We start from the raw sequence: 21,874 nt of genomic DNA, 5'->3' as shown, positions 1-21,874 counted from the left end.
GAGGCCCCACGGAGGCTTCTCCCCACCTTTTCTGGCCCTGTTTCCTCCCAGGAGATTCCTAGAGAGGCCCCACAGAGGCTTCTCCCCACCTTTTCCGGCCCTGTTTCCTCCCAGGAGATTCCTAGAGAGGCCCCACGGAGACTTCTCCCTGCCTTTTCCAGCCCTGTTTCCTCACAGGAGATTCCTAGAGAGGCCCCACGGAGACTTCTCCCTGCCTTTTCCGGCCCTGTTTCCTCCTAGGAGATTCCTAGAGAGGCCCCACGGAGGCTTCTCCCCACCTTTTCTGGCCCTGTTTCCTCCCAGGAGATTCCTAGAGAGGCCCCACAGAGGCTTCTCCCCACCTTTTCTGGCCCTGTTTCCTCCCAGGAGATTCCTAGAGAGGCCCCACGGAGGCTTCTCCCTGCCTTTTCTGGCCCTGTTTCCTCCCAGGAGATTCCTAGAGAGGCCCCACGGAGGCTTCTCCCTGCCTTTTCCGGCCCTGTTTCCTCCCAGGAGATTCCTAGAGAGGCCCCACGGAGGCTTCTCCCTGCCTTTTCCGGCCCTGTTTCCTCCCAGGAGATTCCTAGAGAGGCCCCACGGAGGCTTCTCCATGCCTTTTCCGGCCCTGTTTCCTCCCAGGAGATTCCTAGAGAGGCCCCACGGAGGCTTCTCCATGCCTTTTCCGGCCCTGTTTCCTCCCAGGAGATTCCTAGAGAGGCCCCACGGAGGCTTCTCCATGCCTTTTCCGGCCCTGTTTCCTCCCAGGAGATTCCTAGAGAGGCCCCACGGAGGCTTCTCCATGCCTTTTCCGGTTCCAGTTTCAAAGGCTCGGGTTTGTAAGTGGGAAATGATTCTTGAGAAGAATCAAAAAAATATTGAACACCTGGTTCATCTAGAAAAGTTTGTAAGTAGAGGCGTTTATAGGTAGAGGCACCACTGTAGCTTCAACTCACAGCAGTTCCTTTAGGGACCGTTCCACGTTACAATGGTGACTTATGACTGTTTTTCACATTTACGGCCGTTGCAGCATCCTTGTGGTCATGTGATCCAAATTCAGACGCTTGGCAACTGACTGACTCATCTTTATGACGGTTGCAGTGCCTGTGGCCATGGGTTCCCCTGCTGTGATCTTCTGGCAAGCAACGTCAATGGGGAAACCAGATTCCCTTACCGACTGTGCTAACTAAGTTAACAAACGCAGCGATTCACTTAAACAGCTGTCACTTTTTGTAACATTGAACGGTTGCTAAACTATCCTATTCTATCCCATATTCCAATATTCCAAACTATTCCAATCGATTCTATTCCATTCTATTGCATTCCATTGTGTTCTATATTCCAATATTCCATTCCATTCCATGTTCTAATTTATTCTAAGCAATTCCATTCCATTCTATTCTATATTCCAATATTCCAATCTATTTCATTCCATTCCATTCCATTCCATATTCCAATCGATTCCAATCAATTCTATTCCATTCCATTCCATATTCCAATATTCCGATACGATTCAATTCAATTCTATTCCATTCCATTCCATATTCCAATCTCTTCCAATCTCTTCTATTCCATTTCATCCTATATTCCAATATTCCATTCCATTCCATTCTATTCTACTCCATTCCATTCCATTTCATATTCCAATATTCCAATCGATTCCAATCAATTCTATTCCATTCCATTTCATATTCCAATATTCCAATCTATTGTATTCTATATTCCAATATCCTGTTCTATTCCATTCCATTCCATTTATTCTATTCTATTGGTGGGCATAGCAGGGGAAGGTTACTGCAAAATCCCCACTTCCTCCTGATCAGCTGGGACTCGGGAGGCAGAGAACAGATGGGTGCCAAGATAAAGGAGTGTTTATGCATATATGCTCTGGGAATGCCCAGTGGTGCAGAACTTTTGGCAAAAAGTGCAAGAGGATATTAATAGGATATTAAATATAAGATGGATGATTACTAAGGAAATGGCAGTACAATATTAGTAAAAAGTAGTGAGATGGGAGAATACAGAGAAATAAAACAAGCAGCGATAGAAAGCGCTCAGGCGGTCATAGTCTTGGGGTGGAAAGACGCGACAAAATGGACAATGCAAAATTGGTATAGGTATATGGTGGACCACATTCAATTTGAGATTATGGATAAAAGGATGAATTCGATTAATGAAACTGATTTGCAACAGCTGATGGGGCGATGGGACAAGGTCAGGCGGTAGGGAAAGCAAGTAGAATGCTTGGCTGCATAGTTAGAGGTATAACAAGCAGGAAGAGGGAGATTATGATCCCGCTATATAGAGTGCTGGTGAGACCACATTTGGAATACTGTGTTCAGTTCTGGAGACCTCACCTACAAAAAGATATTGACAAAATTGAATGGGTCCAAAGACGGGCTACAAGAATGGTGGAAGGTCTTAAGCATAAAACGTATCAGGAAAGATTTCATGAACTCAATCTGTATAGTCTGAAGGACAGAAGGAAAAGGGGGGACAGGATCGAAACATTTAAATATGTTAAAGGGTTAAATAAGGTCCAGGAGGGAAGTGTTTTTAATAGGAAAGTGAACACAAGAACAAGGGGGCACAATCTGAAGTTAGTTGGGGGAAAGATCAAAAGCAACATGAGAAAATATTATTTTACTGAAGGAGTAGTAGATCCTTGGAACAAACTTCCAGCAGACGTGGTAGATAAATCCACAGTAACTGAATTTAAATATGCCTGGGATAAACATATATCCATTGTAAGATAAAATACAGGAAATAGTATAAGGGCAGACTAGATGGACCATGAGGTCCTTTTCTGCCCGTCAGACTTCTACGTTTCTATATATGGCGAGTAGGATCCGAGACCAAGCTATAAGAAACAAGTTGGAATCACTCTATAAAATGTAAAGAAACATTTCACTCTTGGGTTTAAATGATTTATACAAGAAATACCCCCAACTGGTGGTGGGGTATGATTGATTGTCTGGTGGTGGGATCACTAAGCACATGTTTTATGTTGTGTGTGTGTTTTATATTATAAAAATCAATAAAAAATATTAATTAAAAAAAGAGAATAGCCAATCAAAGGCGGCATTTACTGGTTCTCCAAACTGCTTAAAATTTCTGCTACCGGTTCTCCAGAACCGGTCAAAACCTGCCGAAGCCCGCCTCTGCCCTGCACCAAGTGTTCCGCTCCATTTTGATCCATCCGTTCCTCTAAACACGGAAGAGACCATGCGCTTTGGTTGATGAGGACTAGAAGCTTGGATCTCTCCGACTTAAGGATTCCTCCCTGCTTCTATTGCAGCTTCTCCAGCCAGAGATCTTTAACCAATTCAACAGAGCCAGGAAAAAAAATAAAAAAAAAAAAAAACTGAGAAGGAAAGAAAGAACCAGAGGAAAGGAACGAAAATTGTGCAATTATGCAGGCGGTTCTGAGTGATTTATGGTGTTTACGATATTCTGCTCGGCTTGGCACCCAATCTATGGACTCCTGGCGCACAGTTTTACTTGGGGTTTTTTATTCTTTCTTCTTTTTTTTTCTGGAGAACAATGTGGCATGCACATGCCTGCCAAAGCACATGTCTGCTACTACGCAGCAGGCATTCTAAACCTCGCCTGTCATACAAGCCCAGCCTGGGAGCGTTTAGCTTCCCGAAGTTCCAGCAACTGACCGAAAAGGAGAAAGGAGGGGGGTGAATATAACATTTCCTCCCCCCACCAGGCGTGGTCATCTGGGTGGAAACACACAAGCAGAAGGCCGATTGTGGCGCAAAGCCTGCTCTGCAAGGCCGGGAGAGCCAATGGCCAAGCCGTTGCTGGTGGGAGGGACGCCCTGGTGTTAAAATCCAGGCTTCTGCTCACTTCCTCTAGCTGCTCCAAAAAGGGAGAATTCCCCAAGTTTTTTTTTATTCCCTCCTTCCTTTTCCAAGCCTGGAGCTCCAGGAGTTCCAGATCCAGAGGAGAGAAAGGCAAAATGACTGCCAATGTCGGAGCACAGCTGGTCCTCGACATACGACCACAATTCCACAATCGAGCTCAAAATCTATTGTTCTTTAAGTGAGAAATGGCTTGAAATGGCCCCTGCGTGGACAAGCAGCCAATGTGCCTTTTAATCTTCACAAAACGCATGACTTTAAATTAAATTTAATTAATTAAATGAATTGAACTGTACAGGTAGGGAGAGCCCACCCAGCACAACTTCTCCTAAGTTACTTACACACACACACACACACACACAAAATCTTTTCTTCTATCCTTTTCTTTATATATATTACTACTTGTCTATTCTCTTCAACGTGTATTGTTTATTTAACTAACTAACTAACTAACTAACTAACTAAATAAATAAATAAATAAAAAGACCCACTCAAGTGGAAAGAGAGTGCAGTGCAGTCAGGCGGTAGGGAAAGCAAGTAGGATGCTTGGCTGCATAGCTAGAGGTATAACAAGCAGGAAGAGGGAGATTATGATCCCGCTGTATAAAGCGCTGGGGAGACCCCATTTAGAAGACAGCTGACATTGGAACTTCATCTTTCAGCTGTGGCAAGGGGGGCGTTTGCCCAGGTTCGCCTGGTGCACCAGTTGCGGCCCTATTTGGACCGGGAGTCATTGCTCACAGTCGCTCATGCCCTCATCACCTCGAGGTTCGATTACTGCAACGCTCTCTTCATGGGGCTACCTTTGAAAAGTGTTCGGGAACTTCAGATCGTGCAGAATGCAGCCGCGAGAGCCATCGTGGGGCTTCAAAGATTCGCCGACGTTTCTTCAACACTCCGTGGCTTGCATTGGCTGCCGATCAGTTTCTGGTCACAATTCAAAGTGTTGGTCATGACCTTTAAAGCCCTACATGGCATTGGACCAGATTACCTCCGGAACCGCCTGCTACCGCACGAATCCCAGCGACCGATAAGGTCCTACAGAGTTGGCCTTCTCCGTGTCCCGTCAACTAAACAATGTCGTTTGGCGGCCCCAGGGGAAGAGCCTTCTCTGTGGCGGCCCCAGCCCTCTGGAACCAACTCCCCCCGGAGATTAGAACTGCCCCCACCCTCCCTGTCTTTCGTAAACTACTCAAGACTCACTTATACCGCCAGGCATGGAGGAGTTGAGATAGCTCTTCCCCCTAGGCCATTACAAGTTATGCATGGTATGTCTGTGTGTATGTTTGGTTTTATAATAAAGGTTTTTAGTTGTTTTAGTATTGGATTGTTACATGCTGTTTTTATCATTGTTGTTAGCCGTCCCGAGTCTACGGAGAGGGGCGGCATACAAATCCAATAAATAATAATAATAATAATAATAATAATAATAATAATAATAATGATGCTGGAAATGTCATTAACTGTAAAAAACTGTCCGGAGTGCCTTGTTTCCCCGCGCCGTTGTAACTACGGGTGTGAACAGTCCCTGAGCGAACCGTTGTAAAGCGAGACTGGTGTAATTTTGCAAGCCAAGCTGACATTTTCTCTCTCAGCCCTGAAAGAAGGACCCAGGATGCCTCTTTTCACTAGGCCACACTGCCTCTGATCCTTCTTCAGCTTCGTTTCTCCAGAGCAAAACAAATGCCGCTTCGTGTATGGAGGATCAGGCAGGCTTTATGGCAGCGCCCTTCGCACTGGTAATCTAAGAAGATTAAACATGCATCAATTGACCTCTTGACTGGCGGCTTATTTTTAGCCTGGTGCAGTTGTGAAGTGTGCAGCCGGCGTGCAGCACATTGGCTGAGAGCAACGGAGCAATGGTAGACGCACACACACAAAAAGACACAACGCAACAACCAGCCAGCCCCTCTGGGATTGGGAGGGATTTGCATGCAAGAACGAAAACATTCGCACCCACCTTGGCTACAAATCTCTAATTCGGTGTTTCTCAACCGTGGGAATTTCAACTGGGGAGACTATAATTCCCAGAATTCTCCAGCCAACCATAATAATAATAATAACAATAATAATAATAATAATTTATTAGATTTGTATGCCGCCCCTCTCCGAAGACTCGGGGCGGCTCACAACAATAATAAAAAACAACATTATAGCGAAACAAATCTAATATTAAAAAAAGAAGCATATAAAACCCTATCATATTTAAAAACTAAACAACACATACATACCAAACATATGTGTCTATAAAATATACACCTTTTTATGTGGGGGAAAGGTGTCTCAACTCCCCCATGCCTGGCGGTATAGATGGGTCTTGAGTAGTTTAATGATTAGTTTAATGAGTAGTGGCTAAGGAATTCTGGGAGTTGAAGTCCACAGTTCTGGCAGGGGAATTCTGGGAGGGAGGGAGGGAAGGAAGGGAGGAAGTTGTTAGCTGCCCCGAGTCCACGGAGAGGGGCGGCATACAAATCCAATAAATAAATAAATAAAAGGAAAGAGGAAGAGAGGGAGGGAAGGAAGGGAGGGAGGGAGGGAGGAAAGAGGAAAGGAGGGAGGGAAGGAAGGGAGGGAAGGAGGGAGGGATGAAGGAAAGAGGAAGGGAGGGAGGGAAGGAAGGGAGGGGAGGAAGGAAAGAGGAAGGGAGGGAGGGAGGAAGGAAAGAGGAAGGGACAGAGAAAAGAAAGGGGGGGAGGGAGGAAAGAAGGGAGGAAGAGAGGAAAGAGGAAGGAAGGGAGGGAGGAAGGAAAGAAGGAAATGGAGGGAGAAAGGAAGGAAGGAAAGAGGAAGGGAGGGAGGGAGGGAGGAAAGAGGAAGAGAGGGAGGGAAGGGAGGGAGGGAGGAAAGAGGAAGGGAGGGAGGGAGGGAGGAAGGAAGGAAAGAGGAAGGGACAGAGAAAAGAAAGAGGGGGGGAGGGAGGAAAGAAGGGAGGAAGAGAGGAAAGAGGAAGGAGGGGGGAGGAAAGAGGAAGGGAGGGAGGGAGGAAAGGGAGGAAGAAAGGAAGGAAGGAAAGAGGAAGAAAGGAAGGAAGGAAAGAGGGAGGGAGGGTGATGAGAGGAGAGAGAAGAAACTGCCACCACGAATGCTGCTCCCACACCTCCTCCTACCTCTGCCGGGGTACCGGGATGTAGGCCGAATGGTACAGGGGGGTCTCATCCAGGAGTCGCAGAGCCGTCACTTCTTCCACCGGCTGTTTTAGCACCACAGGATTCGAGGCGAGCCTCAGGTGGCCATTGGTGGGCTCCACCTCTGCTGGAAACGCTTGGCCGTTACAATGGCTGGAACTCTGCGAGAAAGTTGAGTGGAAGGCATTTAGGGTGACCGTTCCTTTCGGATTCAACAGTTCACAACTACCAAAAGAACAAAGTGTAGTCTTAAAACACAGACAACCCTATCAACTGAAACAGGAGTGGAGTCCACTTACCTTTCGCTACCGGTGTGCACTGTGATGTTTCACACACGTGCGCTCACTATGCTCGTGCGCACACATCCCGCCGTGCAATTCGACTTCCACCCATGTGCAAAAGGACATTTCAAGCCGAAACGCAGCTGAGAAGCCATCCAAACCAGGATGAGCTTGCCGCATGAGTCCCAGCGACCGGTTAAATCCCACAGAGTTGGCCTTCTCCAGGTCCTGTCAACAAGACAATGTCGCTTGGCGGGGAAGAGCCTTCTCTGTGGTGGCCCCGACTCTCTGGAACCAGCTCCCCCCGGAGATTCCTACTGCCCCCACCTTCCTCGCCTTCTGCAAGAGTTTTAAGACTCATCTATGCCGCCAGGCTTGGGGCGATTAGATCTTGGCCCCCTGGCCGACGAATGTCACACATGGTTGTTGTCTGAGTGGGTACGATTGCTTCCTTTTAATAAAATTGGGGATTGTAGATTACTATACTTAGTTTTAAATTAATTGGATTCAGGCTACTATATTGTATTGGGGTTTTTTTTATACAGTATGTTGTAAGTCACCCCGAATCCTTAGAGAGGGGCGGCATATAAATCCAATAAATGAATGAATGAATAAATAAATAACTTTAAAAGCGCCAATTCTACAAAGCGACATTTCAAGCTGAAAGTCAGCTGAGGAGCCACCCAAGCCAGACTCAAAGTCAACCCTGATAAGATGGAGTAGCTGTTGGATTTGCCTCCCAAGGACAATTCCATCTGTCCGTCCATTACCCTGGGGGGGGGGGATCACTAACCCCCTCAGAGAGGGTCCGCAACGTGGGCGTCCTCCTCGATCCACAGCTCACATTAGAGAAACATCTTTCAGCTGTGGCGAGGGGGGCGTTTGCCCAGGTTTGCCTGGTGCACCAGTTGCAGCCCTATTTGGACCGGGAGTCTCTGCTCACAGTCACTCATGCCCTCATCACCTCGAGGCTCGACTACTGTAACGCTCTCTACATGGGGCTACCTTTGAAGAGTGTTTGGAAACTTCAGATCGTGCAGAATGCAGCTGCGAGAGCTATCATGGGCTTTCCTAAATACGCCCATGTCACACCAACACTCCGCAGTCTGCATTGGTTGCCGATCAGTTTTCGGTCACAATTCAAAGTGTTGGTTATGACCTATAAAGCCGTTCATGGCACCGGACCAGATTATCTCAGGGACCGCCTTCTGCCGCACGAATCCCAGCGACCAGTTAGGTCCCACAGAGTTGGCCTTCTCCGGGTCCCGTCAACTAAACAATGTCGTTTGGTGGGACCCAGGGGAAGAGCCTTCTCTGTGGCGGCCCCGACCCTTTGGAACCAACTCCCCCCAGATATCAGAGTTGCCCCCACCCTCCCTTGCCTTTCATAAGCTCCTTAAAACCCACCTCTGTCGTCAGGCATGGGGGAATTGAGAGTTTCCCTCCCCCTAGGCTTATAAAATTTATGCATGGTATGTTAGTATGTATGATTGGTTTCTAAATTGGGGTTTTAAATTAACTTAAATATTAGATTTGTTTACATTGTATTATTATTGCTGTGAGCCGCCCCGAGTCTGCAGAGAGGGGCGGCATACAAATCTGATTAATAAATAATAAATAAGTTTTTTTCCAGTTCATCTTTTTGTTTTATTGCCATATTTTTGCTAGAAGTTTACTTTTTTGCTTTTTAATTTTTAATCCAGTCGACTCTCCCTATTCTTCTGATCTCTTTAATTAATTTCTGTCCAGATTCCAATGGCTCTTCCAAAAAGAATACCAAATCGTTGATGAATGCCTGTAATTTGTATTGCTCATTTCTTATTTTAGTTCCTTTAATTTCAGTATTAATCCGGATTTTATTTAATGTTTCCAATGTTAAAATAAAGAGCTGGAGTGACATCAGACATCCCTGACATACTCCTTTGAATGGTTGAGTCAGATCACCATTTATAACAATATTGGTTGTCAGGGGGGGGGGGGTGTATATTGTTTTTATGATCTCAAATTTGTCGCCAAATTTCAAATTTGGGATCAACCCGATCCAATATTTTATTTATTTATTGGACTTGTAGGCCACCCCTCTCTGTGGACTCGGGGCGGCTCACAACACATCAATAAAAAACAATACACAATAACATATCTGATCCAATTAATGTAAATAACTAATCTAAAAAACCAATTCTAAAAAGAACTAAAACAGGGGTAGGCAAAGTTGGCTCTTCTATGACATGTGGACTTCAACTCCCAGAATCCCTGAGCTAGCATGATTGGCACAGGAATTCTGGGAGTTAAGTCCAAAAGTCATAGAAGAGCCAACTTTGCCTACCTCTGGGCTAAAAACATTAAAAATCATTCTTCCAGATTTAAACCCAAGTCTGATGGCATAAATAGGTTTTCAGATTCTTGCGGAAGTTGAGGAGGGTGGGGGCAGTGCGAATCTCCAGGGCGGAGCTGATTCCAGAGGGCCGGGGCCACCACAGAGAAGGCCCCGCTAAGCGACATTGTCTAGTTCAGTGTTTCCCAACCTTGGCAACTTGGAGATATTTGGACTTCAACTCCCAGAATGGGTAATTCTGGGAAGTGAAGTCCAGATATCTTCAAGTTGCCACGGTTGGGAAACACTGGTCTAGTTGACGGGACTTGGAGAAGGCCAACTCTGTGGGACCTAACCGGTCGCTGGGATTCATGCGGCAAAAGGGGTAATATTGCCAATTTACGCCTCTTTGCTCTTGATCCAACGGAATCCTTGGTTTTTCTCCTAAAAGCTTCCTTATTTCCGCTCACCCACCCGGGAGGACTGATGGGCCTTGTAGTCCCGCCACTCCAGCCAACCTCTGAACCTTTTCCCAAGTTTGCAGAGTCTCTTTTGCCTTTATCTTAGGTAAACACAGCAGGTGTAGACCCAGGAGTAGTGCGCACCCTCTCCCCCACCCCTACGCCAACTGAAATTCAGACTCCGGGAAGGCTAAGCGATAAGCATGTTGGAACACGGAGCGTTAATTCCTCAGCTCCACCGAGGGAATCTTGCCACCCCGTCAGGCTGCGAAACAACACAGCAGCCTTCAACAACTAGGCCTGGACAAACTCCCACTAAAGATGGCTGAAAAAGAAGGAATTGTGTTTCACACAACTTGCCTGGGCATGCAACTATCAGACAAGAATTTTTTTTTACTTTTTTCAGACAAGACCTTTTTTAATTTTTCACTCCAATCACATTTGCAAATTAACATACCATCAATCTTGAAAAGCATTACCATACTTATTTCTTTTAACTTTGGTATTCATGATCCATCCAATGCTGCCTCCGATACAATTGACATCTGGGCAAGAATAATGACTCAAATTTCTTATGTGTATTTTTAAATGCTGTTAACTAATACAATTTTTAAATTGCTTCTTTTCTACTCAAATCTACGGCGAGTAGAATCCAAGACCAAGCTACAAGAAACAAATTGGAATCACTTTATAATATGTAAATAGGTACTTTGCTCTTGGGTTAAAATGGTTTATACAAGAAACACCCCGATTTGGTGGTGGGGTATGAATGTTTGTCTGGTGGTGGGCATACCTCAGGGACCGCCTTCTGCTGCACGAATCCCAGCGACCGGTTAGGTCCCACAGAGTGGGTCTTCTCCGGGTCCCGTCAACTAAACAATGCCGCTTGGCGGGACCCAGGGGAAGAGCCTTCTCTGTGGTGGCCCCGGCCCTCTGGAACCAACTCCCCCCAGAGATTAGAATTGCCCCCACCCTCCTTGCCTTTCGTAAGCTACTTAAAACCCACCTCTGCCGCCAGGCATGGGGGAATTGAGATGCTCTTTCCCCCTGGGCCTTTACAATTTCATGTATGGTATGTCTGTATGTATATTTGGTTTTTTCTATTAATGTATTTAGTATTTATTGGATTATTATTGTACACTGTTTTATTATTGCTGTTAGCCGCCCCGAGTCTCCGGAGAGGGGCGGCATACAAATCCAATAAATAAATAATTAAATAATAAATAAATAAATAATTCACAAAACAACATAAGACTGTTGTGTGAGTCTTATATTGTAAAAAATCAATAAAAATATTTTATTTAATTTTTTTTTAAAAAATATAGTCAAATTTAATCATTTAGGCCAGTGTTTTCCAACCTTGGCAACTTGAAGATATTTGGACTTCAACTCCCAGAATTCCGCAGCCAGCAAATGCTGGCTGGGGAATTCTGGGAGTTGGAGTCCAGATATCTTCAAGTTGCCAAGGTTGGGAAACACTGATTTAGGCTGTAGTGCTTCAATCTTCTCCATGTATCCTTAACAACTATTTCATAATATTTATTACCATTACTATCAAAAGAGCTGTGGAGCCAGGGTGGGTTGCCTCTCTTTTTTTTTTGGTGTCCCTTACAACCCGACAGAAAAAATTGCCAGGGATTTCTGCACGCACCCGAATAAGCAATAGCATTAGTATTTAGACTTATATGCTGCTTCGCTGTGCTTTACAGCCCTCTCTAAGCGATTTACGGAGAGTAAGCCTATTGCCCCCCAACAATCTGGGTCTTCATTTTATCCACCTTGGAAGGATGGAAGGCTGAGTCAACTTTGAACCTGCCGAGAATCGATCTGCCAAACTGCTGGCAGCCGGGGATCAGCAGAAGTAGCTTGCAAGTACTGAACTTTAACACAGAGGATGTCTAGGCCGGGACAAAATATTAAATCCTGTTGACACCCAAGCTTCCATAGAAGATGTGATACCGCACGAATCAAAAAGGGAGCTGGGAAAATATCGACTGACCCTCGCATCCTGGACATAAACTGTTTCAACTCCTCCCCTCAAAACGTCGCTACAGAGCACTGCACACCAAAGACAACTAAACACCTTGAATGCCATCACTCTGCTAAACAAACAATTTCCCTCAGCACTGTCCAACCATTTACTAAGTCTGCACTACTATTACTACTAATTTTCTCTCATTGTTCCTCTCACCCATCTCCTCCCACTTATGACTGTATGAATGTAAATTGTTCCTAAGATTTTTATTAATATTGACTGTTTCTTCATTGCTTACTTAGCCCCTATGACAATCATTAAGTGTTTTTTACCTCATGATTTTTGATAAATGTATATTTTCTTTTATGGGATTTCTTATGTTAAGTGTTTTTTACCTCATGATTTTTGACAAATGTATATTTTCTTTTATGGGATTTCTTATGTTAAGTGTTTTTTACCTCATGATTTTTGACAAATGTATATTTCCTTTTATGGGATTCCTTGTGTGTTCAACCACTCTTTGCCAATAAAGAATTCTATTCTATTCCTATTCTATTCCTATTCTATTCTATTATTAAAATTAGGATGCATCAATGAACACTGATATAATTTACAAATATTAAAGCTTTCTCTAGAGCAGGGGGCTTCAAACTTGGCAACTTTAAGACTTGTGGACTTCAAATCCCAGAATTCTGGGAGTTGAAGTCCACAACTCTTAAAGTTATCAAGTTCGAAGCCCCCTGCTCTAAACCCATGATAGCAAACCTATGGCATTGCATGCCACAGGTTGGCATGCGGGCCACATCAAGGGCACATGAGACATTACACTATGTCACTTCCAATGCACATGAGCACACTAGCTAGCTGATTTTCGGCCTTCGGGAAGGCCATTTCATCCTGTGGAGGCTTCAAGGAAGCTTACTGTACAAAAGGGGTTTGACATCACTCTCTTATGGGATTATGTGTTGCCTTCTCACTTTGAAATTTCCTAGTGGACTCTTCATCAAGGACTAAGTATAAACCTGGTTAGTTTTCTTTTTTGACAGCCAACTGGGTGACTTTGGGCCAATCACCAGGAAAGAGTGCGTTCTAGTACCGCCTTAAACATGAAAGATGGCTGGTTGACATTGGGCCAATCACCAGGTGGCTGTGAGTTCTAGTCCCGCCTCAGGCATGAAAGTTGGCTGGGTGACTTTGGGCCAATCACCAGGAAAGAGTGCGTTCTAGTACCGCCTTAAACATGAAAGATGGCTGGTTGACATTGGGCCAATCACCAGGTGGCTGTGAGTTCTAGTCCCGCCTCAGGCATGAAAGTTGGCTGGGTGACTTTGGGCCAATCACCAGGAAAGAGTGCGTTCTAGTACCGCCTTAAACATGAAAGATGGCTGGTTGACATTGGGCCAATCACCAGGTGGCTGTGAGTTCTAGTCCCGCCTTGAGCATGAAAGCTGGCTGGGTGACTTTGGGCCAATCAGTAGTTGATGGTGTGTTCTACTCCTGCCTCAGACCTGAAAGCCAGTTGGGTGACTTTGAGCCAATCACCAAGAGATCGTGAGTTCTAGTCCCGCCTTAAATATGAAAGATGGCTGGGTGACTGGTCCAATCACCAGGAGACGGTGAGTTCTAGTCCCACCTCAGGCGTGAAAGCCAATTGGGCGACTTTGGGCCAATCACTCTCTCTCAGCCAAGCCCACCTCACAGGACTGTTGTTGGGGGGAGGGAAGAGGAGGAGATGTTAGAGCACATTCTTGGCCACCGTGAGTTATTTATAAAGTAATAAACATGAGATTAAAAATTTAACAAATAAAAATAATAGAATAAATAAAATCTATATATCCACAGAGTTGCTTTGGCCATAATATGGAATTACCGTATTCTTTTTCCAATATTGTTTTATTTTGACTTCTCAAAGATTCCGTACCTCTGCGATTCCCTCTTCCAGATCTCTGCTCCAATTACTAACCAGGGGTGGCCCTGCTTAGCTTCCTGAGCTTGACCATGTGCTGCCACCTAGCAGATCTAATGCAACTAGCACCCAATTAAAATAATAATAATAATAATAATAATAATAATTATTATTATTATTATTATTATTTATTAGATTTGTATGCCGCCCTTCTCCGAAGACTCGGGGCGGCTCACAACATAACAGCAATACAATATAAATACAAATCTAATATTTAAAAATTTAAAAAACTAATTTAAAATACATTGTTATAAAAAAACGTATCTGCTACACGATCATGCACACTCAGTCCAACTGAACATAAACATAAATGTTTTATTATCTTTCAACTGTCAATTTTAGGGGTCGATTCTGAAGGATACCAGGGGACAGACAAGGAGGGGTCTTGCAACCCAGGGATAGATTTTGTCATTCAGCCTTTCACAGCTAATATAGATACAAATATATAAATTTAATACATAATTACAAGTGAATGAACTCATGCCAAGTTGGAGAAAGGAGGAGAAAATGGAGAAACAGGGGGGGGGCGGGGGGCGGGGAGAGACAAGCACAATGTTTGGGTATCATTTCATGTCTATTTTAATTCTGGGTTCTGAATGCTGTTAAAAAAACAAGGGAAGCAATCAAGTTTATCTTTGCATACAGGAGGCAAATAATGGATGTATTTGCTGTATATAGACGGTGTCCCCAAAAAATGTATACATACACATTCTAAATAATTGTAAACTTGGTATTTATTATAATTTTATTATTTCAAAAATGTAAAAATATTTACAAGTATCATTTTATTGTTTTTTTCACTGCATTTTAACTAATTTTAAATAATTGTAAATAGCCAATTAAACTGTTTGTGTTTATTTTGCAGATTCAACCCCTGAACACAATAATAACAGCCAGAGTAACCCAAAAACAAATAAAAACAATAAAAACAATATAAATCATTAAAATGATACAGTACTTCTAAATATTTTTACATTTTTGAAAAAATAAAATTATAATAAATACCCAGTTTATAATTATTTAAAATGTAGATACATTTTTGGGGGGACACTGTATTTACACAAAATGCATAATCCGCATTTGTGGTGGGTGTAATCCAGGGTAAAAGGCCTTTCTTTTTAATCCAATTCCTTTCATGTTGAGCCAGTTTGGCCTAGTGGTTAAAGCACCAAATTCAAAACTGGGGGGAAAAATAAGTTCAAGTCCAGCCCTAGGCTCGAAATCTGGCTGGGTGACTTTGGACCAATCAACAGGAGACTGGGAGTTCTAGTCCCGATTTAGATATGAATGTGGGCTGGAGGATTTTGGATTAATCAATAGGCGACAGTGAGTTCTAGTCCCGATTTAGGCATGAAAGCTGTCTGGGTGACATTTGGCCATTGACTAGGCGATTGTGAGTTCTAGTCCCGCCTTAGGCCTGAAAGTGGGCTGGGTGACTTTTGGCCAATCACCAGGTGACTGTGAGTTCTAGTCCTGCCTTAGGCCTGAAAGTGGGCCGGGTGACTTTGGGCCAATCACCAGATGACTGTGAGTTCTAGTCCTGCCTTAGGCCTGAAAGTGGGCTGGGTGACTTTTGGCCAATCACCAGATGACTGTGAGTTCTAGTCCCGCCTTAGGCCTGAAAGTGGGCCGGGTGACTTTGGGCCAATCACCAGATGACTGTGAGTTCTAGTCCTGCCTTAGGCCTGAAAGTGGGCCGGGTGACTTTGGGCCAATCACCAGGTGACTGTGAGTTCTAGCCCCGCCTTAGGCTTGAAAGTGGTTTGCATGACTGAATAATAATAATAATAATAATAATAATAATAATAATAATAATTTATTAGATTTGTATGCCGTCCCTCTCCGAAGACTCGGGGCGGATTGACTGAGCCAATCACCAGGAAGTTCTAGTGCTGCCTTAGGCATGAAAGCCAATTGGGTGACTTTATTTTTTAAATTTTTAAAAAAATTATTTTAATAATGAAAACCGAAACAAAACAGAAATAAACATACAAACATACTTACAGACATAAAACAAGCACAAGGCCAATCAACTTAATATGTTACAATTCTGTTTTCAACGACTCTTTCTTTTTCTTAAATGTTAATTCGATTCTTTTTTTTCTTTTCTATCCAACTATATAGTTTCTCCCAAACTGTATAATAGTCTTTATTTTGTTTATTCCGTAATTCATGTGTCAATTTGCTTAATTTGGTACAATCTAGCATTTTCCTAATCACCATTTCTTCATTTAGTATATTTTCCTTTTTCCAGGTTTGTGCAAACACCAACCTTGCTGAAGTTAATATATGCGTTATATGCATTAAAAAAAGAAAAAGAGAAAAAAGCCAATTGGGTGACTTTAGCCAATCATCAAGAGACGGTGAGTTTTAATCCCGCACTAGGCCTGAAAGCCATCTGGGTCATTTTAGGCCAATCACCAGGTGACTGTGAGTTCTAGTCCCGCCTTAGCATGAAAGTGGGCTGCATGACTGAGCCAATCACCAGGAGGTGGTGAGTTCTAGCCCCGCCTTATTTATTTATTTATTTATTTGATTTTTATGCTGCCCTTCTCCTTAGGCATGAAAGCCAGCTGGGTCACTTTAGGCCAATCACCAGGAGACTGTGAGTTCTAGTCTCGCCTTAGGCATGAAAGTGGGCTGCACAACTGAGCCAATCACCAGGAGGTGGTGAGTTCTAGTCCCGCCTTAGGCATGAAAGCCAGCTGGGAAACTTTGGGCCAATCACCAGGAGGTGGTGAGTTCTAGTCCCGCCTTAGGCATGAAAGCCAGCTGGGAAACTTTGGGCCAATCACCAGGAGACGGTGAGTTCTAGTCCCGCCTTAGGCGTGAAAGGTGTCTGAGTGACTTTGGGCCACTCATCTCTCTCAGCCCAACCTACCTCGCAGGATTGTTGTGGGGATAACAGGAAAGGGAAGGTGTGAGTTGGATACGCCCGCTGCTTTATTAGTAAAAAAATATAAAAGTTAAGCTTGTCCTGCAAAGGAGTTGATCCTTTACCCCAAAATATAGAAAGAGGGAAGAAAACACCTGCAGTATTTCCCAACCTTGGCAACTTGGCCATATTTGGACTTCAACTCCCAGAATCCCCCAGCCAGCATTCGCAGGCTGTGGGATTCTGGGAGTTGAAGTCCAAATATGGCCAAGTTGCCAAGGTTGGGAAACACTGGTCTAGGGTCACCTGACAGACGTACAGCACACCTGCTCTCCACCCAAACAAATCCGTCTGTCTTGGATTCAAGTCACGACATGCTTTCCTGTCATCTGCTTTTAAAACAATCCCCATTTTTGGGCAGCAGAAATCCCACCGGTATAGCTTCCTCTTTTGCAGCTACCTGTAGCCAGGGTCACGACTGCCCCCCTCCCTGCACCTTGCAGACCCATCATCCTGAACCCTTTGGGGTAACAGAACCGGGTAGGTTTCTCCACCATCCTCTTTTCAATTCCTGTCCATCCTGGCTTGTGGTCCCTTCTGGGACAGATGATCAAAAATTGTCCATCAAATCTGAATTGTTCGATTATTTTAAAAACTTTACAGGTTAACAGAGTCGGAAGGGACCTTGTGGGTCATCTAGTCCAACCCCCATTTGTTTCAGCCTTCTTTGGTTCTACCTGGATTCCCCCCCCCCCAATTCAGAAGGACTTAACTCTAAAAGGGACTTTCTCCCATTTGCCTCTAAAAAAGCCCCAAATTTATTGATTTTATTGCGTTTATAGGCCGCCGAGAAGCGAGAGGCGCACCCTGACCTCTGCCCCGCAGCTGCACTGGGCCGCGCCACAAACACTGGTCACGGAAGCAAGTTTCTAGTCCTCATTTATATATTTTATATATATTTTATATTTTAATTGGATTTGTATGCTGCCCCTCTCCTCGGGCGGCTCGCAGCATGTATAGAAAACAAGAAACAATAATAGTAATTCAATAAATACATTAAAAAACAATTTTTAAAATTCTAATTTAAAAAAAAGAAAAAAACATCAATATCCTTCATTGAACCATCAAACTAAGTAAATTCAACAATCAAACTTCTGACTCTGGCGCTAGTCCACACCGAACATCAGGATTTCCTCCCACCGGCTGGGACAGGAGAAGTGATCGCCGCCCTCCTCGTTGCTGGGGGAGATCAACTTCCTCCCTCCCCAGCCAGGTGGGGCAAACCCCTTCCGATCGGGAGAACGGAGCCGACCGGGGTCTCGCGATCGCCCTGCGTTGCCGGAGATCCAGTGGCTCTCTCTTCCCCGAGCAACAAGGCGAGAGCCACCGCCGTCCCCCGCTCGCTTCCCTTTCCTCGACCGGCTCCGCGTCCCCGACGCCCCGCCCCGATCTCCCGGCAACGCTGGGGATCCAGTGGATCCCGATTGGCTCGCCTCCTTCATCGCCCGGCCCCGCCTCTCGATCGCCCCGCAGGTGACGGGGACCCAGTGGATTTCTTCAACAGGCAACGGGGGCGGGATCCACCCTTCGCAACCGCCCGCTCACCTCCTTCCTCGCCCGGCCCCGCCTCCCGATCGCCCCGCAGTGGATCTCTCCGCAAGGAAACGGGGGAATCCACTGTTCGCCCCCTTCCTCGCCCGGCCCCGCCTCCCGATCGCCAAGCTTGTAACGGGGGATCCAGTGGATCTCTTCACCAGGCGACGGAGGGCGGGGGCCGCCGCCGCATCCCGATTACCCCGCGGGGTGCCGGGGATCTAGTGGATCTTTTCATCGGGCAACGGGGCGGGATCCACCCTCCGCTACCGCCCGCCTCCTTCCTCGCCCGGCCCCGCCTCCCCATCGCCTCGCAAGGCCGCGCAGTGGATCTCTCTCCGTAGGGCAACGGGGGAGGGAGATCCACTGTTCGTCTCCTTCCTTGTCGGGCCCAGCCTCCCGATCGCCAAGCGGGGATAACTGGGACCCAATGGATCTCTTCCTTGGGAAACGGGGGAACCCACCGCCGGCCCCGCCTGCGTGTGTGCCGGGATCCAGTGGGTCTCTTCCTCGAGCAACGGGGGGGATCCACCGCCCTGGCGCCCGGCCAGGCGGCGGGGTCAGCTGGGTGGTTAGCCGGCTGGCCCCGAAGGTTGCGTGTCCGCCCCCCCCCCCCGACACCGCCCCGCCGCCCGAGTTGGAAGGCGCTGCCGCTGCCTTGCCGCTCGGCCGGGCCGCCTTCTCACGTGGGCCGGGCGGGGCGTCGGGGACGCGGGGCCGGCGGCGGATTCCGCACCCCCACCCCCGTGGCCTGAGGAAGAGAGTCACTAGATCCCCGGCATTGCGGGGCGAAGTGGGGCCGGGCGAGGCAGGAGGCGAGCGGGCCCCGCGTCCCCGACGCCCCGCCCGGCCCACGTGAGAAGGCGGCCCGGCCGAGCGGCGAGGGGGCGGCAGCGCCTTCCAACCCGGGCGGTGGGGCGGTGTCGGGGGGGGGGGGGACGCAACCTTCGGGGCCGGCCGGCTAACCACCCAGCTGACCCCGCCGCCTGGCCGGGCGCCCGCGGCGAGCGATTGACGAGGCTCCGAGCTGAGCGAGCGCCGCCAAAAGCCCCGGGCGGAGCGAGGGAAGGCGGCCCCCCGCGGCTGGCGGCCAAGTCCCGGCCCCCTTCGCCAGTCCCCTCCCTTCGATCAAACTTTTTCCCTCCTCGCCGCGCAGCAGCCACCGCCGAAGCCGCCGCCGCAGCAGCCGGGAGGGCGCCATCTTTTCGCCCAGGCCGGTCCGCCCGAAGCCCCCCGCCCACAAAAGCCGGTCGGGAAGGGAGCGAACCCGCGGCCGCCCCGTCCGCCCAGACGTCGGGGGGGGGGGGAGGAATTCCCAGCCGTCTCAATTAGGGGACTCTCCCCATTTGGGGGGGGCTTCCTCTCTCTCTGGCTCCGGCTGCGGGACCTTTGAGCCCGACGGGGCCGCGCAACGCCATCCAAGCCCCCCCTTCATTCTCCCCAGTGCGCCGTATCCAAGCCGGCTTGGCGCTTGCAAAAAAAAAAGACGCGCCGGGGTGCAGCCCTCCCCTAAGCGCCCCCTCCTCCTCCGGCTTTACTCAAGGGTGCTGGAAGTAGAGACGGGGAAAGGGGGGGGGGGGTGCGCGTTTCCTCTTGCAATACAGCCAACGACGGCCGGGCAAAGTTCCCCGCCCGGCCCTGCAAAAGCGGGATCGGAAGAGGAGGAGGACCCCCCCCCCACGTCCCGCTTCACCCCGATGCCTCCTCCGCCCCCTCCCACGTGCCCCCCACTTTAACCCGCCCGTCCCTTCGAAGTGGGGGGAGGACACAGAAAGCAAAAAAAGAGAAAAAGAGCAGGGGGTGTGTGCGGGCTTCTCCCCGTGGCAAGCCGCCTTAGGCCCGGCCGGGGACACACCCACCCCCCGGGCCCGCCGACTGCCCAAGGCCGGCCGGACGAGGCGGGAGGGGAGCCCGCAGCGCTGCCTACCTTTTGCAAAAGCTGGACTTTGCTTCGGGCGCAGCAACCGCCTCGTCGGGCGGCGGCGGCGGTGGAGCTCCGTCGGGTTCCGTCCTCGCAGCTCCTGCGCCGGGCTCTCCTCCTGCGCAGCGACGCCGTCGGATCTTCCACCAGCACCGTGTACACGGCGTTGCCGGGCTCAGGCGTCGCCGTCGTCGGGGCGGGGGAAGAAGAGGCGGCGGAGGCGCAGGGCTTGCAAGCGGCCTCCCCTCCACGGCACAAGGCGGGCGCGGCCGTCGGGGGGCTGCTGTCGGGCCAGCAGGGGCCCGCGGACGTCAAGCCCGGCGGCGGAGGTGAGCAAAGCCGGCCGCCCGGGGAAGAAGCGGCGGCCCGTTTGAAAAGCCGCGGCTTGGCTTCCATGGCTCGCCCGCCCGACGGGGTGGGGAGGGGTCCACGAGCCCCCCGACAGGGCCCGCAGCAGGGGCAGATCGGTGCAGGGTCGGAGCCCCCCGCCCGTCCGCCGCCGTAGAGGTTCCCTCCAGCCAGCGGGCGCTCCCCCGACGGGCCACGCCCCCTCCCCGCCTCGCCCGTCCCGCCCCCTCGGAGCTGTCGGGTTGCTACATTTAAGAAGAAGGGAAAAAAGAAAGAAAAAAAAAGTGAAAATCGTCTGCTCTCTCCCGCCATTGGCTGGCGCGCTGTGTCAACATTCCAAAATGGAACGTCGCCCGGGAGCCGGCTCGCGCGCCCATTGGTTGGAAAGAGGAACGTTGGCCAATTGGAAATCGAGAGGGGGGTGGCGGGGAAGAGAAAGGAGGCGTGGTCGCGACAGCCGCCGCGTTCTCTTTTGCAAGTCGCTTTTTTTTTTTTTTTGCTGCCGGGCGGCTCGATTCGTTTCTTTTTGCGGCTCCCCCCCCCCTTTTTTTTTTCTTAAAGTGGATCATGCCGTCCGGCTCCGGCTTAAGCTCGGCTTGCTCAGCCCGGAGTTGGAAGGGCGGCCTCGGACTTCCTCGCCCGGTCTGTCCGCCTCTGACTTCCCCCGGCCATGGAGGGGGCGGCGGCTTGCAAAACCCCCGAGGGGAGGCGGCGAAGGGACCTCAAGACGCGGCTGCTGGTTGGAAAGAAACCCCCAAAGCAAAGATCCTCAAGCATGGCCACTTGAAGACTTGTGGACTTCAACTCCCAAAATTCCCCAGCCAGTAAATGCTGGCTGGTGAATTCTGGGAGTTGAAGTCCAGATATCTTCAAGTTGCCAAGGTTGGGAAACACTGGTCTTAAACTCGACCTGAGCACAGCCCATAAAATCATCTGCTACAACGTCCTTCCTGTCGTCGACTACTTCAGCTTCAACCACAACAACACACGAGCACACAACAGATAGAAACTCAAAGTGAACCGCTCCAAACTCGACTGCAGGAAATACGACTTTAATAATAATAATAATAATAATAATAATAATTTATTAGATTTGTAAGCCGCCCCTCTCCAAAGACTTAGTAACTGAGTAGTTGATGCATGGAACGGGCTCCTAAGAGTAAGGTCAGG

At 48.1% G+C, this 21,874-nt stretch overlaps 1 protein-coding gene across 1 annotated transcript in view; it reads right to left on the bottom strand.

Moving 5' to 3' along the window:
• Window positions 1-20,893, bottom strand: part of SLC2A4RG (SLC2A4 regulator) — a 47,951-nt gene extending 27,058 nt beyond the window's left edge. Inside the window, 2 exon segments of the mRNA XM_070744425.1 lie at window positions 6,953-7,131; window positions 20,363-20,893. Of these exon segments, the coding sequence (XP_070600526.1) occupies window positions 6,953-7,131; window positions 20,363-20,752 (569 nt within the window). The 5' untranslated portion in view covers window positions 20,753-20,893.
• Window positions 20,894-21,874: the final 981 nt, after the last annotated feature.

Source organism: Erythrolamprus reginae, chromosome 3, assembly GCF_031021105.1.
Source record: "Erythrolamprus reginae isolate rEryReg1 chromosome 3, rEryReg1.hap1, whole genome shotgun sequence".
NCBI classification, from domain to species: domain Eukaryota; kingdom Metazoa; phylum Chordata; class Lepidosauria; order Squamata; family Dipsadidae; genus Erythrolamprus; species Erythrolamprus reginae.
This window is presented reverse-complemented; position numbering and strand designations above follow the sequence as displayed.